The sequence below is a fragment of the Embiotoca jacksoni genome, unplaced genomic scaffold (assembly GCF_022577435.1).
Source record: "Embiotoca jacksoni isolate LCO1_2020_lvr unplaced genomic scaffold, fEmbJac1.0.p SCAF_4, whole genome shotgun sequence".
NCBI lineage: Eukaryota > Metazoa > Chordata > Actinopteri > Embiotocidae > Embiotoca > Embiotoca jacksoni.
In genome coordinates this window covers 3,765,492-3,784,821 of record NW_027185392.1, presented here as the reverse complement: position 1 = coordinate 3,784,821, position 19,330 = coordinate 3,765,492, and the positions used below count along the sequence as shown (strand labels likewise).

Here is a 19,330-nt window from a genome sequence, read left to right as displayed (position 1 = left end):
GTACATGTGAAGAAGTTTTCATTTCTGGAGCCAGCTGAGGGGAAAGTGCTTCCCATCGCGCTCGCATCGACCTTGGAGAACAGATCTGCTTTCAAACTCACTAACACCTTCTGACACAGTTCACTTGCCTGCATGCTGTTACAGAAATGTCTTGTCGGGGCAGGGGAGAGGGAGGCCCGGAGATAAATACACTGGGCCGAGCACCGGGGGACGAGGGGCAACTGTACTTCTCCTGCAGATTTATCTCTGGGTGTACCTGTATCGGATGAATCTCTACACGAGCCCGTTGCACTCCACCGCCCGACTCTCATCCCCGTCTCACACAACAGTATGGAGATGAGATAGAGGGAAAAGGGGGTACACGTTCGCCGGGACTTAAACACGAACCAGCTGGGTGACGAGAGGCCGCGGTGTGTATGTGTGTGTGAGTAGACAAAGAGCTAGTTTTGTCAGATAGGAAATGAAGGAGCAAACTCAACATCAGGATCTACTCAAGCTGAAGCATCAGCCTCTTACCTGATGAGGGCTAAATTGTTCTTTGCACCTGAGGGCTTTCAAGAGGCCAACCATTAGTGATCGCAATAAGACGTTTGTCAATCAAAGAATTGTTCGTTCTCTGTTGTTTTTTTTAAGAGAAAAGGCAGCAAATTCCAGTTGCCTGACAGTCTCAGCTGAGTCATGTGAGACACAGCGTAAAGCACAAACAATTACCAATTGCTTGTGAACAAGGCGATTCTTAATATTTTAATCATTCATTGTTTCATCCCTTTAAGCGATTAATCATGAAGGTGGCTAATTATGTTAAGAAGTGATGATCTTACGTTGTTGGACTGACCACCGGTGTGGGTCCATCTTCTCTCTAATCCACTTCTTGTGTATTTGATAGTGTTGATGACTGTGGAGCTCTCAGTGGGGCCTGTGTGTTGGGTCGGAGGCCACGGTGTGCCGCTGACACATTTAATGTGATATCAGCTCAGACATGTTGAGAGAGAAGAATTTAGACCATGAGCATCATTGAATTTGAGCGAGTTTACATCTGGTGTTGCGAAGCCCAGAGCTTCTCGCGAGGAAGATGGACTCTATAGCCAGTTGTAGAAAGCTACTAACTACATTTATTCATGTATTAGTGCAATTTTAGGGCATTTTATTGGATTATTTCCATTTTTAACGTGCTTTAACGTCTCATCTCACAGATAAATACTATTTTTTATAACGTATTCGACTACATGTATTTTACCATTTGCTCTGCAGACTAAGACTAATAATCTCTCTGATATATGATTTATTAAAGCCCTAACTGTCCAACAGCATGTAAAGTATTTTAAATCACCACCAACTACAGTGAAAACTGTTGATATGATTATGTATCACACTAAATTGGATCATCCTATATAATAAGTACATTTACTTTTGACACTTAAGGTATATTTTGCTGATAAAATGCAGGCCTTTACCTGTAATAGACTAATTTAATTTTTTTTCAAGTGGTCGACCCTTTAAGAATCTGAATACTAACTTACATTCAGTAATTGTCAGATAAGTTACCTGTTGTCATGACAGCAGCTCATAGTCTGCAAATGCTGCACAGTAATGGCGCATGTGGAAAAAATAACCCCGCAATTCTTTCAGATAAATTTACAATGAACTTAATTAAAGACTTTTTATACTCACCCGGAAGCATTTTTTTCTGCAGTTGTTCTGAGCCCATAATAGTTTCTGGCGTTGTTGTTGCTGCTGTTTTAATGAATTAAATTAGAAGTCGTAAATTTTCCCCCTCGACGTGAAACAGTTAACTGTCAGCGGCTGCTTCCTCCCAGCTCCACGCAGCGGACTATGAAATATTTGGAGGACAATTGGTTAAGTGGAGTTAACCGTTGCCTTTTTCTCCCCGAGGTATCTTCCTTTTTGATCCTGCCGAGCCTGGCGCCTCGCAAAACACAACTTGTCTGGCTTATTAAATAGTATGACCTGGAGAAAGAAAACGCCTGTTGCTTCTCAACCGGAGCCATTGTTGAAGGAGAAGAGCTCATGACAGGCCTTAAATTGCTATAATGCTGTGTGACCAACAGTCATACCTAATCAATTTATATCCTGACTCCGCACGTTTTCTTATCTGATGAGTTTCTTTTCGGTGGGATTTACCCTTTTTTTTTATTTTTACACTCATAATTTGATCTCTTATATAGCCTGCTATTTTCTTTAAATGTAATTCACTGTGTTATATTTAATTCTGTGAATTGGCCATTATTGAACTTTTTTTTTTTTTAAGTATTAAACTACTCTGATATTGACATGTGACTCTGAAGTTCCTGCCCAGCTTTACAGTAAGGGAGTAATAGCATCGATGCAAGTACCCTGCTAATGGATTTAAATGGTCAAGCGAGTCCTCCCCACTGGTTAATTGCGCTAAAATTGGTCTAAGCTACTTTGTGAGAGCCATCAATACCCCATGCACCGCATGGGGTCTGTATGATTAACGTCTCCTTCCTTTCAAAGGCCTCTTGATGTTCTCTTGGAAGGCAGCGGGCCAATCAAACCCGCAATCGGAGACGTCACAGAGCCAACTCGAGGGTCTGATTGGCGGAGGCAGGCAGGAGAACAGCCCCTGTCCTTTTATAGACGACCCTGTCCAGCGCGTAAAAGCTACTGGGCACCGCTGACAGCGAAAAGACGCACATTGGACACTGTACACCTCAGCCACACAATTCCTCTGAACGGGCCACACCAGAGGTGCATGGCCCCATCCCCTTGTATCATGATGAATCCTGTGCAGGGGTCGCCGTCCCGAGACGCCAAACAGCTTCATCAAAAAGAGGACACGGACACGGAGGGCGAGGAGCTTCAGCCTAAAGACATGACAACCGAGAAAGGATACAAACACCAGCGGAGCAGCCTCCCGTTTAGCGTCGAGTCGTTGATTTCCAAGAAGACCACCTGTCGGACTTCTTACTCTCCCTCTGATTTAGCGCTGGTGCTGCCGAAGCCCGTGGCCGGACAAGGAGCGCAGTTCTCTCCAAGGACTTTTTACGCGGACAGGAAGGTTTCCGCGGAGAGCTCGCAGGGTGTTTCCAGTAGTTCCAGCGAGGACAGTCCGCAGTTTTGTGAGAAAGAACAGAGCACTTGGTTCCAGACTTCCTCCTTTTCTACACCTCCACGTAAGTCCATCCCTTTGCTGTTATCAGACAAGAACGCAGTACATTTATTCATCATCTCTACTGTCAATAATTGTGCCTGTAAATAATACCACGTTATATATATATATACATATATATATATAATATAATTATATATTTAAGTTACCTTCATGTGTTTAGAATAATATCAATGTGATCTTATAGCACAGACTGTGCGTAAATGTATTTCTCGTATTTTGCCTTTGGTTACGTCTTGACAGCAAATAAATAACAGCGAAATGTTGTTCCATAGCAGCATATGAAACAATTTCTTCGCTGGTGCAATACGTTTGTGCCAGATTGCTTTTTTCTCCAAAATTGTAAATATGTAATTCATTTTAAAAGTAAAAGCTGATATTAATAATCTGAAGGTGACAGCGCGAGTTAAATTCCCATCCATATTTACAGGACGAAGTGTGGCCATGTGTGAGATGCAAGTTGACACAGACCCTTGATTTCTCACCAAATAACTGCTAAAGTATATTTATTAATGTGTGTTTACTTGCATTATGTTTGTTTTTGCATCTCATCGCTTCGCCCGCTGTGATGAGCCAGAATCAGATCAACTTCAATTAAATCTAACCTCAGCCATTTTTCTTTTCAATTTCTGTTTAACAGGGAGCTCAAGTCCACCTCCGTGTACTTTAAGGAAACACAAAAACAACAGGAAACCTCGCACGCCTTTCACTACCTCCCAGCTTCTAGCGCTGGAGCGCAAGTTTCGCCAGAAGCAGTACCTCTCCATCGCCGAGAGAGCCGAGTTCTCCAACTCTCTCAATTTGACGGAGACTCAGGTGAAAATCTGGTTTCAGAACAGGAGGGCCAAAGCCAAGAGACTGCAGGAAGCAGAGCTGGAAAAGTTTAAACTGGCCTCCAAGCCCATCCTGCCCGCCTTCGCGCTGCCTTTCCCCCTCGGAGCGCACATGGGTTCCCCAACGTGGGGCCCATCAAACGCCTTCGCGAGACCCAGTCTGCCGGTCCCAGGACTGTTCAGTGGACCCGTCACCTATGGGATGTACTATTTGTCTTAGTGTGTGTATGTGTGTAAGTGAGTGTGTGTGTTTCTGATGGTTGCAATACACTTATGAATGAGGATGATGCGTCTTATAGCGCACATCCCGGAAAACGTGGGACAAATTTTGATACATAAATGTGTGCGTAATCGGACTGCGTGCTCTCACTTGTTTTCCTCACGTTGTTTCCAGCTCTGTGGATTGTGGATTCACGGGCTTAGGTAAAACTCCAAAAGTAAATTACAGGTTTTTAAACGACATGCCTTAAATGTCTTATTCCAGCCCATCCGGCGTGCTCCGCAGCAGAAACTGCGTCCGGACCTGAAGGCAGTAATCCACTGAAGCGCAGGAGGAATGCTTAAGAGCAACAGAAAAGTACTTAATCGGTGTCAGTGCCTTATAGACCATGCAGTGAGCTCTCTTTATTATCACTTGAAGTATTTCTCCTCATTCAGCATTGACTGTTTTCTATCATCCTCGGGTAAAACTGCAGTTTCCCGGAGCTGCTGTGTTAATGTTTGTATTTCCTTACAGCAGTTCCTGTCACAATTTCTATATTTTGTAAAAAGAGGACAAAATTATATTTTAGAAAAAAAACATGTAGGCCTATTATTTTTTTGTTGTTGTTGTTACTCTCTGTGGCCTTCATGGAGTGATTTTAGATTTTCTGCGAGGGATTTTGCTGTAAATGTAAATACATTTTGTAGTGGTCACAAAGTCCTGCAGATTCACTTGAAAAGCAGGAAAAGTGGTATTTATTGAATATCTTTGTATCTGTACTGTGTACATACGTCGGTTTATCTGAATGTTCAGTTACTTGTAAAAACTGATTTTTAGTAAATAAACATTATACAAGACATGAAAGTGACTCATTGTTTAACTTTTTTTTTTTTTAATTTTTATTTTGTATGTTGAAGATAGTCTCTTCGAATTAGGCCTAATGAACAGAAGTCTGAAATTTTGCAGCAGGTTTATGTACAGTGTAAAGCCAAAAAATATAAGGTTACACAGTCAAACCATATTAGAGTATTGTATTTTGTTTATTTATGTCGTTTTTAAATGTAAATTAAGCATGCAAAACATCAACCACTGTTACCAAAAACCCACTCGCCTGACCTACATTCTCCTAATGTTGTTATCTAATTTGAAAATTGCCAAATAATTGTGCGATTTTCTGTTTTCAATTGCAGTGCCACGAGTTTTACTTCACCTAAATTAGTGTATACTTGATTTAACACTTTGAAGGAAAATGTTAAGTTTAAGTCTAACAAGATAACATCATTTACACTGCAAATGTGTTTAAGCTTAACACATTCCGCACGTCTTCTTTTGAACAACACTTATTTAATTTACTTTTAAATGGAAAAAGTACATAAAAGATATATTTACCCAACATGTTTTGTCTTTTGACAGATGTTTAAAATCAAGCAAGTATGTGTTGTACTAAAAAAGATGCACAAATAAGCTAAATGAACCCATGACATGAAACAATTCACAATAAAATATATTATTTAATTTCAGATTGATTATTGATATGATTCACTTGTGTAGTTGTTGCACACCTCAAGAGATGCCAGTGTTTTTTTTTAACCTGTGTGTGACATACAATACCAACATCAGTATGATCACTTAGTGAAATGACCACAAATTAACTGCTCTCTGAAAATGTACCTTTTTGTTGGAGCTGCTGATTTTGAAAATGATGCACTTTAATGTCTTAAACTATTCCCTGGTATCACATACTTGTATCTCATCGGTATACCCTATACTACACTTTAATCCTTTATTTTAGGGTAAATATTCTGCCTTTAACCAAACATTTGACAATTGATTAAAAAAAAACTTCAAATGTTTCTATTTTCCTTCAAATTTCCTTTCGTTCTTGTTATTGAAGTAAGCCAGAACCTCCTTCCTAAATAAAATCCCAGAAACGTTACATATAGTGAGTGAGATTTAGGGTTTATTATCATTTATTTAGCTGTAAAGCACCCAGTTGCAGATTTGTGCATAGTAAAACAACATAATTGCAGAGCTGTCGACGAACATTAAAGGAAAGCAGTTTAACTCACTGCAGGTACCCAGTCTGTCCAGCAGGGTGCGGTGGCGGCGGACGGCGGCGCTCTGCTGCTCCTGTTCCTCGTGAAGAAAACGGCACTTCCGCCGCTCCGACCTGTCACAGACGTCACTTGAAGCGAGGAGGTGAGTAACGCTAGCAGAGCGGGCTAATAACCAAGAGACCGTCTAATGAAAACCTGCTTGAATAGTGATTTGTTCTAACGACGCGTGTATTTTTGTGCACCCAATGTTAAAGTCGACTCACCGTTCACGCGGTGTTTTCGTGTGAATCATGACGTCCGAGAGGAAAGCGTCTGACCTTGGCTAGCGAGCTAACAGAGCTAGCCGATGTCCGCGAGCTTTGCAGGGAGCTGCAATTGAACAAAAATGTCAAGGACGCTGTCTTTTATAGGTTTTAGGTCCAAACTGGTTCTTTTAACCTTTTTTTAACGAATGATGTAACATGCCGATGGCTGGCCTTTTTTTTTTTTTTTCCACTTAATTTCAACTGACCGTCGCGCGGTGTCTTGATTTGTGCTTTAACATAAATTAAATACAGACTCATTATATCACCCAGATCCTGGAGTCAAACATTAAAACTCAACTCGGCGCACTGAATATTTTTCACTTTGTACTGTATTGAATCACTGTCGGCTGAATGTGAAGGTATTTTGCATGTATATCACAATTGTCACCGGCCACTCGTGCACATAACCTTTTGAAACACTGGTTACGTATAATCTGACTAGATAATAACAGTAATAATAAAGTTTATTTGGATAGCACCTTTCGTCCAAGAAATGCAGCTCAAAGTGCTTCCTCTGCTGCGGTGTTCCTCATGAAAACACACAAAGGAACACACAAAAATACAGAAAAGAAACTCGATAAAATGCATACATTTAAAAAAAATAAAATAAAATAAAAAGTAGATCTGATTTGGGTCGTTCTCTAGGATTCAATTTATTATATGAAGTAGCAGAAAAAAGGCAGTTGTACGTCTTGTGCACTTTTTCTAGAATTTTACTTCACACAGTCTAATATTACCGTAACACACGAGAGATTAAATCTCCTTTTCTGCTGATGTTTTAGTAAATTCTTTAAGGTAGACTCGTCAGTATACCTCCAGGTTTCTGCTAAACCTCGGATAAAAACTTGATAGGGTCAGATTGTATTTTACAGCATCAATTACTCAAAGCTAAAGCTTAATGGAGGCTTAATACAATAATTCGACAGCATCTGGCATCCAGTTAAACAAACCGCTCTCTGAAACCTTGACGTTAGTTCTGTCTTTACCTTGGTCTGAACAGCTTGACAACAGAAACAATTATAAAGGCAACTGAACCGTGAGTTTATCATCTCGTTTTAAATAGACAATTTAAGATACATTCATTATTTTAACCATCATTAAAGATGTTTGAAAATATATAAAAACCATTCATTAACTATTTGTTTTTATTTATAATTTATTCATCATTTTTAGTCACTCTAAAAGTCTTGTGAATATTTTCTGCAGTTTCAGCCCTACACTTTATGTCATGAACATTTTTGGTCTAATATGGAGTTAAATTCACCTGGTAAGAAATTCATAAAATGATATACAAGTTTGCTTCTTCCCTGAAAAATCCAGAATCAGTGAGTGTGTATATATATATATATATATATATATATATATATATAATTTTTTATTTTACATTACTGCATATTAGCACTGTGCATTGGCAATAATCTGGTGAAATGATATGTATCATAGTACAACGGTGGCAGTTTATTCATTATAACCCATCTTTTGAGTGTAGGGGGACTTCAAGAGGGGATTTGTTGAAACCAAGCAATATTTGTGCAAAAGCTGATATTTGCCGCCTGGCTGGTTTTAATGTTTTTCCAGAGGGTTTGTTTGAACTAAATAAGACGTCCCTCTGATTTCAGTCGAGATGGCTGGCCGTCGTGTTGCCCTGAAGGCCCTTGACTGGGTGGCTTTTGCCGAGCGGGTTCCTCCCAACCAGCGGGGAATGTTCAACGCACTGAAGACCCGCAGTGATGCCATCGGTGCGAAGTACGTTACACTCCAACTGCAATTAATTGATAGCATTGGTATTTTACTGTGAGAATTGATTTCTCTGCTTTAGTTCTGTGAGAGAAAGCTGCGGGTGGAGTAAAGCAGTAGTGATAGTTTATCAGAAGATATGAGAGGAAGGCAGAAACGTCCACCGCTCTCCTGGCTGAGAGGCTTTTTAAGATGCCGTAAGGGAAAAATCGGATGTGTAAATGAAATTCTTTACTGTAGGATCTCGTTATTTACAGTATGCAAGTCCTTGTATTTAAATGGGTTTTTTTTTGCATATGTATATATCACGCCTATAAGCATTCAATTATTGACTGAACATTTTTTAGAGAACAGATTGATCACGCTCTCAGCCACCAGAGTTGCATATACACATTGTGTGTCAAACCTGCAGACGGTTGCTGGTAAAACAGCGCAGCGGTCAGTTTATTTTCTACAAAATCATCATGCGTCTCATCAGTAAACTGTTGTTGTATTAATTGGACCGTTTGTTAATGTGCCCACTGTACCGTCACGATTGTCTCGTAAACGTGATTTTCTGCCTCAACACCAGACTCCGCTCCCTCCCAGAAGTTCCTGCCGCCATCGACTGGAGTCACTACAGGAGCGCAGTGGCCAAAGCCGGGATGGTGGATGAGTTCGAGAAGAAGGTGAGCTTCTCTCGACATTTAATGAGCATCATGCACGCACACGGCGAGGCATGTGTGAGAACTCCGCTTTTAACATTACATAGCAACTTTTGCTTTCTGTATAGATACTTTTTTTTTTTTTTTTTGGCAGTTTTGCCTTAAATCAGGAAAAACAGGAAATGAGGGGACGGAGAGTACGGTAATGACATGTAAGTTAAGTAAAGGTCCTGCCGACTGGGAATTAAACCTTCCTAACCAATAAGTTATCTGTTCGCCACTTCATGAATTGTTTGGAACATATTTTTATAGTATGCCGTGGTGCTCTGAGACTTTTCCAAATAATGTAAAAACATTGTTGAATCCAAATATTTGGTGAATTCAATGTAAAAGAGTATCGTCGGTATTATATATTCTAAATATATTTCAACAGATCTAACAGACATAACTCAGCTTGTCACTTTTAGAAATTGTGAAATTCTTTTATCCCTGAACCATAGACTGTACATAAAGATGGACACCATGACAGCGCTCCAAAAGTAAAGCCACACTATTTGGGAAATGGTCTCTGCTTTCTTGAACTGCTGATGTTAATTGCCACCAGTGTGCACAGTATTGACAAGGAGCAGAGAAACTATACCATATCTTCTTCTTACTGTTTTTTTTTTTTTTTTTTTTACAATGGTAGGAAATGGTGATGCGTTGTCCATCTTCAAATGCAGACTGTGACACTGTTAGTTAATAGATGTGGCAGGTTTGTTAAAGTTTAAATTCCCTTTTTGTCACCCTGCAAGACGTGGGATGCCCTCTTCAAGAATAGAGGGCATCTAGTATTACATCTAGTAGTAATAGTAGCAGGTGGTCATTCAACCGAGTTATAATTCTGTGAGTTTCATTGCTTTCTGGTTTGTATTACTGTGTTGACACCTTAATGTTCCTCCTACACACAGTTCAAAGCCCTGAAGATCCCTGAGCCTGTTGATACGCAGACGAGCGCCATCACTGCACAGGAGGCCGAGGCTGTAAGTGTTACATTAATGTCGTTGCAAAACGTTTAGCTGGAACTTGCAAGGTATGAACATTTATTGTATTTTGACATGAAAATTGGAACTACGTGTATTTTTCTAATGATTGTAAGAAATGGGCACAAATTGTCCAAAGGTCTCAATATTCTGCAAACAAAGACAAAGAGAGACAGATTGAACATCTGGAATTAAGAACTGTACTGATAAGATGTGCAAACGTATTTGTTTAGCTTTTTTTGATGTATTATTTTTCTCCAACAGAACAAAAGTGCTTCAGCCTACATTGAAGAATCAAAGGCCCGCATCGTTCAGTATGAACAAGATGTGAGACATTAATTGGATTAGTAGCCAAAATCCTTCATGAACACCTGAGAAGAACTTATTAAAATCCTGATGTTTCTCTTTCTTTTCGGCTTTGTGTGTCCTCAGCTGGATAAATTTAAGAACATGATCCCCTTCGATCAGATGACCATCGAAGACCTCAACAACACCTTCCCCGAGACCAAGTTGGACAAGGTCAAGTATCCGTACTGGCCCCACAAGCCCATTGCGGAACTGTAGTCCGATTACTGGACACTCACCTCACAATAAAGATTATGTATTTTAAAAAGAACAATTTGGTGACTTCATGATTTCATAAATGTGTGAAAAAAGCTGTTTCGAAATATGGTGGTGAATACAGTAAATAGTAGCTGTGAAGATGCAGGCAGTGTCCACGAGGGGGCATTGTTGCATCAGTTTAACTTGAAGTAAAATGCACTTTCAGGTAAAAAAATAACTGATTTCTTACTTTCTGACATACTTTAAAATGTTATTGTGAATCTGCTTTTCTTCTGGAATGATAATTGTAACCACTGTTTGGTTCAATAAAAGTGAACTGAGGCTAATGTGCTTCTGGGAGCATTAAATCAATTGTGTGGTGACGCAAAGAACATTTCCACATTCTCAGTTTTGGGATAGAGAACACAGCATTGGTAATTAATACAACTGGCATAATCACATTACTTGTGAAAATGAATGACGACGCGTAAATAACATACTAGTACATTGTCGTATATTGGGTAATGCAGTGTCCTGTGTTGAAGTCATATTACAGGTTAACTTTATGTCAATCGTTCCTAATGTCCAATCATGGGTTGGCTGGTTGTTTCCTTCAATGGTCATTGGACACCGACTATTTATTTACATAAAAGTAGGTGGGAAATCGTGCATTAACTCCAGCGTTGCATTCCCATTGGTCCGGTCTTACAGCATCTAGGCCGTTGATTGGTCAGAATTCTGACGGACGTAAAACAAGGAGGAGCTTCAAGAAAGATGATTTCCGTTGTTTTCCTTGACGGGCAGTGACGATTGACGGGAGTTCACCAGCTCAGGTAAAACCTCCTTTTTTTTTTCAGTCATTTATCTAGAAATGAAATGACGTGACTTTAGTATGTGTTTTCGTACCCGGTCGAGTAATTCAGGAGAGTTTCACTTCACTGTTGGGCAGATAGGAGTGGTGAAAACAGGAGCTACTCGCTCAAGTGTGTCAATAACGGTAACGTTAGAGCTCTGGCCGGTTGTTGGAGGTCAAATAGGGGGAAACAACAACAACAACAACAAAAAACAAATGACGTGAAATCACTTTCATTATAAGCATTTATGGTGGTTAGAAACTGCCGTTATGATAAACAGTAAACAGCCAGCAGTAGCATCGACAGCGAGCTAACATCAAGCTGTGACACCGTTAGCCATCAGAAATAACGTTGTAGATGAGAAAGTCAGTCAGGTGCCCCGAAGGAGGGAGATAGGTTTCATTTAGCTGGTTTTAGCTTCTTGAATTTAACTAATGTACTAGTAGGAATAATATCATCGCTAAATGTTTCTCCAGGGTTAAAATAGCTCATTTTCTGCTCGTGTGTGTGTGTGTGTGTGTGTGTGTGTGTGTGTGTGTAAACAAGGAGGCCTGCTTAACATGTCACCTGTTTAGCCACTATTATCTACTGTCCAGGTTTCATCAGCTTGCTCATGGTACACTACTGCGACAAAACACGCTCCACTGGTGTGAACCGGCTCGATCAATGAGCGTCCTGAAAAGAAAACTCCTCTGTTAAGCGTTGTGCTAAACGATTCCTCACCAACCTGGTGTGTTTACAACACAACTAAACAGTCCTGCCAAAGGGATTCACCAGTCGTCAGTAAGCCACCGCCTTCCGTGGGTGCAAATTATGCAAAAAAAAAAAACTATTTTGGCTGTAGGGAAATACGAGCTGAGGTCATCCTTGGTATCTGTTTTGCTGCCGTTTGTGTTAGAGCTGATGCCCATGTTAGTTTATTGAAACATCCTATTTGTGCAAACCTAAAGACACATTTCCATAAAGGTGGGAGTGTAAAATGAAATGTAATAGTTTGGCTTGAGGGCCGAAGACATCAAATTAGTGTGGAGCAGCACATGCGACCAATAACTTGTTTATCTGCTGGCATCTTATTTAATACGGATGCAGTGCAGAACCATTTTGTACTGGTGCACTAAAGAGCAAAACAAAAAGAAAAACATGAAATGTATAACTTGCAGTCCTGAGCTCCAGAACGCGTACACTACAAAAAGCCCCCCCCCCCCCCCAAAAAAAACCAACCAACAACAACAACAACAACAAAAGTCTTAAGAACCTGTGGTCCTGAGGCGAAAAATGCAACATATAAAAACGTAAAGCTGCAGCCCTGAAGTGCAAAATAGAAAGACAAGAATGAGCAGTTCTGAGGTGCAAATGCAGCTTTCAAAGATACGTTGTTCTTTTAGGAATGGGAGAATTGGATCAAAGCAAATATGATGTTTTTGACCTAATGCCTTGATATTGATAGAGCAGCAATAATGTCAGGATGACTATTGATGCTTTCATAATATATTTACACAAAGAGATTTTTAATAAATAATCACTAGTAATGTGGAAATATTGACTACCGGGAAAGGCAAATAGCAGAACAGCTCCAGCAGCATGCGGTCTTTAAAACCAGGAAAAGACAGCAGTTAAGCAGTTGCAATATCTGAGGTTTTTGGGGGTATTTTTGTGTTTTCTTTTTGGGTGTATGCGTTTCGTATTGTAAGTTTTTGTTTTTGTGTTTTGCACTCCAGTGCCACCATAATTTTGTAAGGCAAATTTTACCTCGTCAGAGAATTTCCAACCATAAATGATCTTAATGTGTATTGTGTTAGGTGAAAACAGACTTGGTTGTGTTATTAGCTGTCAGCCCAGGTCTGACCCTGGACAGTGGAGGCAACACCAGCTTCATTGTTCAAAGAGAACAATGGGAGTAGGCCTGCGTGGAGGGAGGCACTGCTAGGAGGTTGGATGCTCTCTCTGTTCACTGTGGGACTGTAGGCATCTGCTTTTCTTCCAGTGTTACTGCCACACACAAAGCAACGTGAAACAAACGGGAGACAATCTGAAACAAGTGTCAGTCAACTTTCTTGTCTGGAATGATGAAAGCTGTAATATGAGATCACGGTTTAAAATTTTGTGTTACAGTATTGTATTTTAATTTACAATCTCACATCGTTTATTAATAAATGGGAGAATTAGTAAATAGACTAATGATTATAAATGAGTGTTAAACTCAGGATAGTCTACATATATGCTCAAGATTTTTGCTAAAGATTGGCAGTGAAATTGTTTGTCCTTCTCCGCAGCATCCTATTCTTTGGTTTGTTTGTGATCCACAGGGTTACGTCATGTAACACGACACTCCACCCTCAGCTTTTCACTGATTGAATTTCATCTCTACAGCACTTCCGTCGCCCTCTCCCAGTCACTGATGGCACAGATTAGGCAGGAAATACCGCACATCTGACCAAAACTGCAGCTGATGCCAGTCCCTGTTGTCACTTCATAAGTAGCCAAGACAATATTGTGAAATTGCCTTAGTCATTGGCTCATGAGTTTTCCAAATTTGAGCGGTCAGAATTAGTGCAAAACATAGTCATTGTTGTTTGTAACCAAACATCACAACTGCTTTAACAATTGATGAATAATGCCAGACATTTTTCAAGCAGAATAAGTAAAAAAAAAATAATAATAAAAAAAATCTCTAAAACTTCTGGACTGCGATGATTTGCTGCTCTCATGTGTTTTATGTCTTTGTAAATTGAATTTTTTTGAGGTTTTGGACTTCAGTTCAGACAAAACAGGGCATCCCCAGACGCTGAAAGTTGTGATGAGATTACTCGTTTGTACGATTTAAATCAGAAATACATGTAAAATATGTACCGGATTAATAATCAAGAACAAAAGTTGTTCCTCGTTATCTTGCAATAGCAATATTAATTATTAATTAAATACAGTCATTCTGAGTAAACGGTTGGAATCATAATGTATAATCAGATTAAATAGCAATCCTTTTTTTTTTTTTTTTTTTTTTTTTTTTTTTTTTTTTTTTTTTTTTTTTATCTTCGCGTATCAACACTGCCATGCACTCAAGACATCCTTTCAGATGAAGGATGGTAGAACTCAGTGCAAGAGGCCTACTTGTGTCCTGTGGCTATTGTAACGTCTTTTCTTAGGCGTGAGACGCTTTCTTGTTTTTAAGCTTCCTCATGCTATATAGTGCAGCAGCCTACTCTGTATTCCCTCAGCAAACATAGACCGTGTGTTGTTCGCCAGCTTGTTTTCCCTCCAGCGCCACTTTCTGCTGGAGTTGTCACAGTTAGGAGTGGGTAATCGGTTGACCTCAGCGAGCTAAGCTAGTATAGCTGTTTATTTGTCTGTAGATGGTGAATGAAGCTTGTTGTCCCTGCTGCTATAGCATATATGGCTGTGTCAGCTGAATGTCTGTGCCGGCAGACGTGGGCAGCGAGGTGGTATGTAGCCGGCCTGGATGAACTTTAGCAATCATCGCTTCTGTGCAGCAGCTCAGTCTGTTCTTCCCCGGGTAGGTTCAATATTGTAGTTTGAAGTAACAGAGTAGTTTACTTCTCGACGGCACAGGCAGCTCGGTTATTTGTCAAATATTAGTTTTGTCTAAAGCATTCCTTGCAAAAGCATCTATAAAAAACACTTCTACAGTCAATCTAAAAAATAATAACTTCTAACAATAAAAAAAAAAAAAGAAAAAAGAAGAAACTATTTAACTGCCAACACACTTTTTTTTTTTTTTTTTTTTTTGGTCAGTATGATTTATTTTTGTCTTATGCTGTGATGCCTTAAATGTCCTGTCTAAATCCCTAATCGGGATGGCACCAATTTACTGGGACAGTAAGAAGATCATCCCTTTTTTTGGGGTGAACGGGGACGGATGGATGGATAAAAAGAGGTGAAGGGGTTACCATCTGGAGAGGTTTTTATCTGTTATCTGGAGAGCCTGCTGTGTTCAGACAAAAGCCTGGCCCTCTGTTCTCGGCAGTATGCTGTTGTCTGACACAATAATTTGATTCCTCACTGTCTGTAGAGTGCAGTTAAAGCGATTTTGAAGGAGAGATTAAATATGGTTTTTCGAACCAGACAGTTAAGAATACAAAGAGTTTAGTCTACTTCTCTTTTCTAACCACGTTGTCTGATTTGTCTTCAGACCGGTTTTGCTGTAGCCTGGAACCGTTTGGTTTGTTTGTTTGCATGCCGGTGGTGGGAGACATGGCCTGAAAATATTTTGGGGGGGAATTTCTCAGATAACTTTGTTCATGACGGTATGGCAAAATATTGAAAAATATTTTATTATTTGTTTCATGAAGGTACAATTGCAACAACATTTGTTTCGTAGTTGTGCATGTTTGCATAAACTTGACAGTTTGTACTCAGTAAGCAAGAATTATCTCTCAATTCCTCAGTTTGTAAACCACAACAGTTACTCAAGAGTTTGATTTGAATTCTGTTTAAGATATAACTGTACATAGGTCATGCATATATCAAATGTGTTGCGCTGTATACCAGTATAATGTTACATTACTTGTTGTCATTTGGTCAACAAATTGGAGTCTTGCCCTTATCACTGAATATTTTTTTTTTTTTTTTATAACATCAAAAATAATACTGACGATATGAACATTATCATTAGTATAATTGAACAATGCATGATGGCACCCCCATAGTAGCAATAGTAACAATAAGAAATGTTCTCAATAGTAAAAACTTTGGTGAGGTCATTTTGTCAGCCTTTGGAAATCGCCCTGATATGACTTGTATATCCTGACGTTTGGTTTCGTAGCTGGGTAGCAGCCACACACAAACTCTGCTGAGTCCTGACATGTGACTGGATGTTTGATGAAGTTGAGTTCCAACAAGTGAGGGGAATATTTTCATGGATGCCACTGCAGAGTCAAGAATTTAAAAAAAAAAAAAAAAAAAAAAAAAAAATTATCGTCTTTATGCGTTTGTGCATGAATGAACATGTCTGCTTAGACCTTTAATCTGTCTTTTTCGCAGCAGACATTTTCACTCGCAGAAAAAGCCCAGATGTTGTTTACAGCCGTTTAAAATGTCCCAGTAAGCAGTGACAGTGAGCTAACAGGCACTCTAGTAGTTCCCTGAAACTGAAACAAAAGCAGCTAAATAGATTTCACTCACCATGAATTTTAAACAGTGACATGTCACAGTAGCTTTCTGCTAAATAGGCATATCTGTCTTTGTTTCCAGTGGCCGTTGATGGACCATCCCTATGAAGAAACAGGATTACAATGGGACAAAGTACCTCGGAACAAGAGGTCCAAGGAGGCAATCCAAAGGTTGGTTTGTTTACTGTATCTATTTGTCTATGGAACAATTGTAAATTGTGAACATGGTTGTGGTAAATGGGCTGCCAGATATGGGTGTAAACAAAAGTGGGGAAACTGAGTCTATTGTGCCAGAAATGCAAATCTACCCGTACTTGTTCGACCAGAAATAAAAACAGAACTGGGTACAGCCACAGTGGTCTGACACTGTGACCTGCGAGCACAAAATACTGTGCTGATAGCTTACTGGATAATAGCCACTTCCTCTACATCTGTAGTCCCTTTAACACAACACAAATGGCAGCCAGCCATTACCACAAGACATAACAGCAGATTATAAAATTGCAGCATCAGTCAGTATTAAGTAGAACTGCACCCAACTCAGAATTGGACTATTAGTTCTCTTTTTTTTTTTTTTTTTTTTTTTTTTTTTTTTCTTTTTTTTTGTGGTCATATAGACTGTTTGGCAATCAGAAAATTCTCAACACTCCTTTTTGGCCAGATTGCTAAATGGCCCTCGCTCGGCCTGCTGCCTTTCACCCTTCTTCGATTTCCCATAGTGTCCACGTAGGTCTCCCAAAGCGCGCGAGTCCGCAGCTCTCTGAGCCTCACGTTACTCCCGTGCGTGCCCACAGACCTCCCACGGTGAAGGCTGCAGGCAGCCAGGACCCGTGTGGTCTTTCCCAACTGAACTTGACAGTACAAGCAGCCACAATTACAGGTTATAACAGTCCCTCAATGAAGCAGATTTCCCAGTCACTGGGGACTTTCAGCTTCTCTTTGAATTAGAGTTAGCTTGCCAGTCCGTCTGCCAAACATTGCTTCTCATTAAAAAAAAGAAAATTCTCGAAAAAAAATTTGTAGCCATCGCCTGAAGACAATTGGACATGCTGCTTGTACATGTTCCACACTTGAGCTTTGATATCTAAACTCCATCGTGCCCACTTGAAGTCTCTAGTTGGAAGTATATTTCAATGTGCACATGCTGCCTATGTTCTCACCATCTGTTAGCCCCACTGTCAATTTCCCCTGTGTCCAGATCGGGCCTTTTAGTGCCAAACAACTTTTAGCTCCTCACATGCTAATCAATAACCACTGATAACAGACATATAGTCTCACTAGCTATCAGCCAGAGCACTAAAAACCTATTACTCTCGCTCTTACTAAGCACACACACACACACACACACACACACACACACACACACACACACACACACACACACACACACACACACACACAGCACACAGTAAAACAAGCAAGCTTATTTTGGCTATCTTTGAACCCGCTGCACTGACAGTCTTGTTTTGTTAACTAAAGAAGTAGGAATGCATGATATTGGATTTTCTTGCTGATATGATAATATTTTCATATTTTGTTTCACATATTTGTCTTCTTCTTTACCAATTCATAGTAAAGATCGGGAGGACTTTTTCTTGGCGTTGTAGCTCCTCCTTGCCTGACCGACGCCGAGCAATCATTGAATGAAAAAACTACGGCGTTCATTACGCACGCTTACAATAAATTCCACACTGCTGACACATTGCTGATTCTTGATTCAAAAGCACTCATACTCTCGGGCAATGGCATTAAGCCTTTAGGTGTAAGTAAAAGGTTATTTTATCTGCCTGTCACATACAACAGACATTTGTATTTTAGGCCAATATTTCATTTTTAAGTCTTTATCGGGCGACACTGATTGGATCCTGATGATATTATCATGCATTCTTATAAAGAAGTATTTATCTTTACAGCATCAATCATTAGTGATGAATGTGTCCTTAATCAAGCCAAAGGGAGAACATATTTTTGCTGGGCTTCTTGCTTGCCTGCGAGCCTAGCAGTTTACATCTGGAAACCCTAGTCTATAAATAGTGGGCAGAGCTCTGTGTGGTGATCTGTCTTTAATAGTGTGAAACATGGAAGTAAGGACACGAGTGTGCAGAAGATCAGATGAAATGCTGCATCTTTTATCCCCTTGTCCTCTTGTTTGCGCTGATAGCCAGACAATCCTGCCCCCGAGGCAAATCTCTCAGTCCCACATTCCTTTACACCTCAGTGGAGGCGAAGTCTTCGAGCTCAGGCTTCATACAGCTCTGTTTCAGTCTGAAGAAGTTAGCGTGCTGACTCTGCAAGTTGTTGTATTTTGTATTTAAGATTAGTAATGGGTCTCTGCATTTCTCTTGTTACATTAGGATAACATCAAATCATTTGTGGAGGAAGAACTACAGACGAGCATGGTGAGTATGCGATGAGGTTTCACTGAGTTTCACTTTTCTCATTGACTGCATTCAGCTGCTGTTTGGTCACCGCAGCAAGGGATTATATTACAGCCAGACATGACTCCCCTTTAGTTACTGAAAACAAGAAAATAGATTTTAGCTCAATATTATTAAGAAACGCATAAGTAGGTTCAATAGTACTACAATATTAAGTATTACTTACGTAATACTTTTAGTACATTTAAAACACCCAAGAAACTACAATTACATTTATCTCGTTGTACACACGTCCTTGACTCTTCCTCTTTTCTTAATCTTTCTTCAGATGGTGGGGATGGTGATTGGTGCAGGCATCGCCATAGTCCTCATCGCCATCCTCATCTTTTTCATCTTGCGGAGGATCCAGCTTCGAAGTCAGTAACTGTCGAGATGTATTTTTTTATGCACTGAAAACATTTATTGATTTCCATGAAGG

The 19,330-nt window shown here is 39.9% G+C and overlaps 3 protein-coding genes across 10 annotated transcripts in view; all 3 read left to right on the top strand.

Annotated features, from left to right (window-relative positions):
• Positions 1-2,567: 2,567 nt before the first annotated feature.
• Positions 2,568-5,050, top strand: LOC138209074 (homeobox protein MSH-C-like). Its single transcript, XM_069167426.1, has 2 exons — positions 2,568-3,155; positions 3,792-5,050. The coding sequence occupies exons 1-2, from the start codon at positions 2,735-2,737 to the stop codon at positions 4,202-4,204; spliced, it is 834 nt and encodes a 277-aa protein (XP_069023527.1). The 5' UTR covers positions 2,568-2,734; the 3' UTR covers positions 4,205-5,050.
• Positions 5,051-6,316: 1,266 nt separating this feature from the next.
• atp5pd (ATP synthase peripheral stalk subunit d) lies at positions 6,317-10,841 on the top strand. Its single transcript, XM_069167939.1, has 6 exons — positions 6,317-6,385; positions 8,168-8,294; positions 8,857-8,953; positions 9,880-9,951; positions 10,216-10,278; positions 10,384-10,841. Exons 2-6 carry the CDS (start codon positions 8,173-8,175, stop codon positions 10,513-10,515), a joined length of 486 nt encoding a protein of 161 aa, XP_069024040.1. The 5' UTR covers positions 6,317-6,385; positions 8,168-8,172; the 3' UTR covers positions 10,516-10,841.
• A 405-nt stretch (positions 10,842-11,246) lies between these two features.
• pnpla6 (patatin-like phospholipase domain containing 6) overlaps positions 11,247-19,330 on the top strand; it is a 31,030-nt gene continuing 22,946 nt past the window's right edge. For 7 of the 8 annotated variants that reach the window (XM_069168486.1, XM_069168487.1, XM_069168484.1 and 4 more), the window contains exons 1-4: positions 11,247-11,327; positions 16,557-16,645; positions 18,829-18,873; positions 19,181-19,268. In XM_069168486.1, the coding sequence (XP_069024587.1) occupies positions 16,598-16,645; positions 18,829-18,873; positions 19,181-19,268 (181 nt within the window). In that variant the 5' untranslated portion in view covers positions 11,247-11,327; positions 16,557-16,597. Of the gene's footprint in view, positions 11,328-14,779; positions 14,860-16,556; positions 16,646-18,828; positions 18,874-19,180; positions 19,269-19,330 lie in introns of those variants that run through there. The other variant, XM_069168485.1, reaches the window with a different exon arrangement.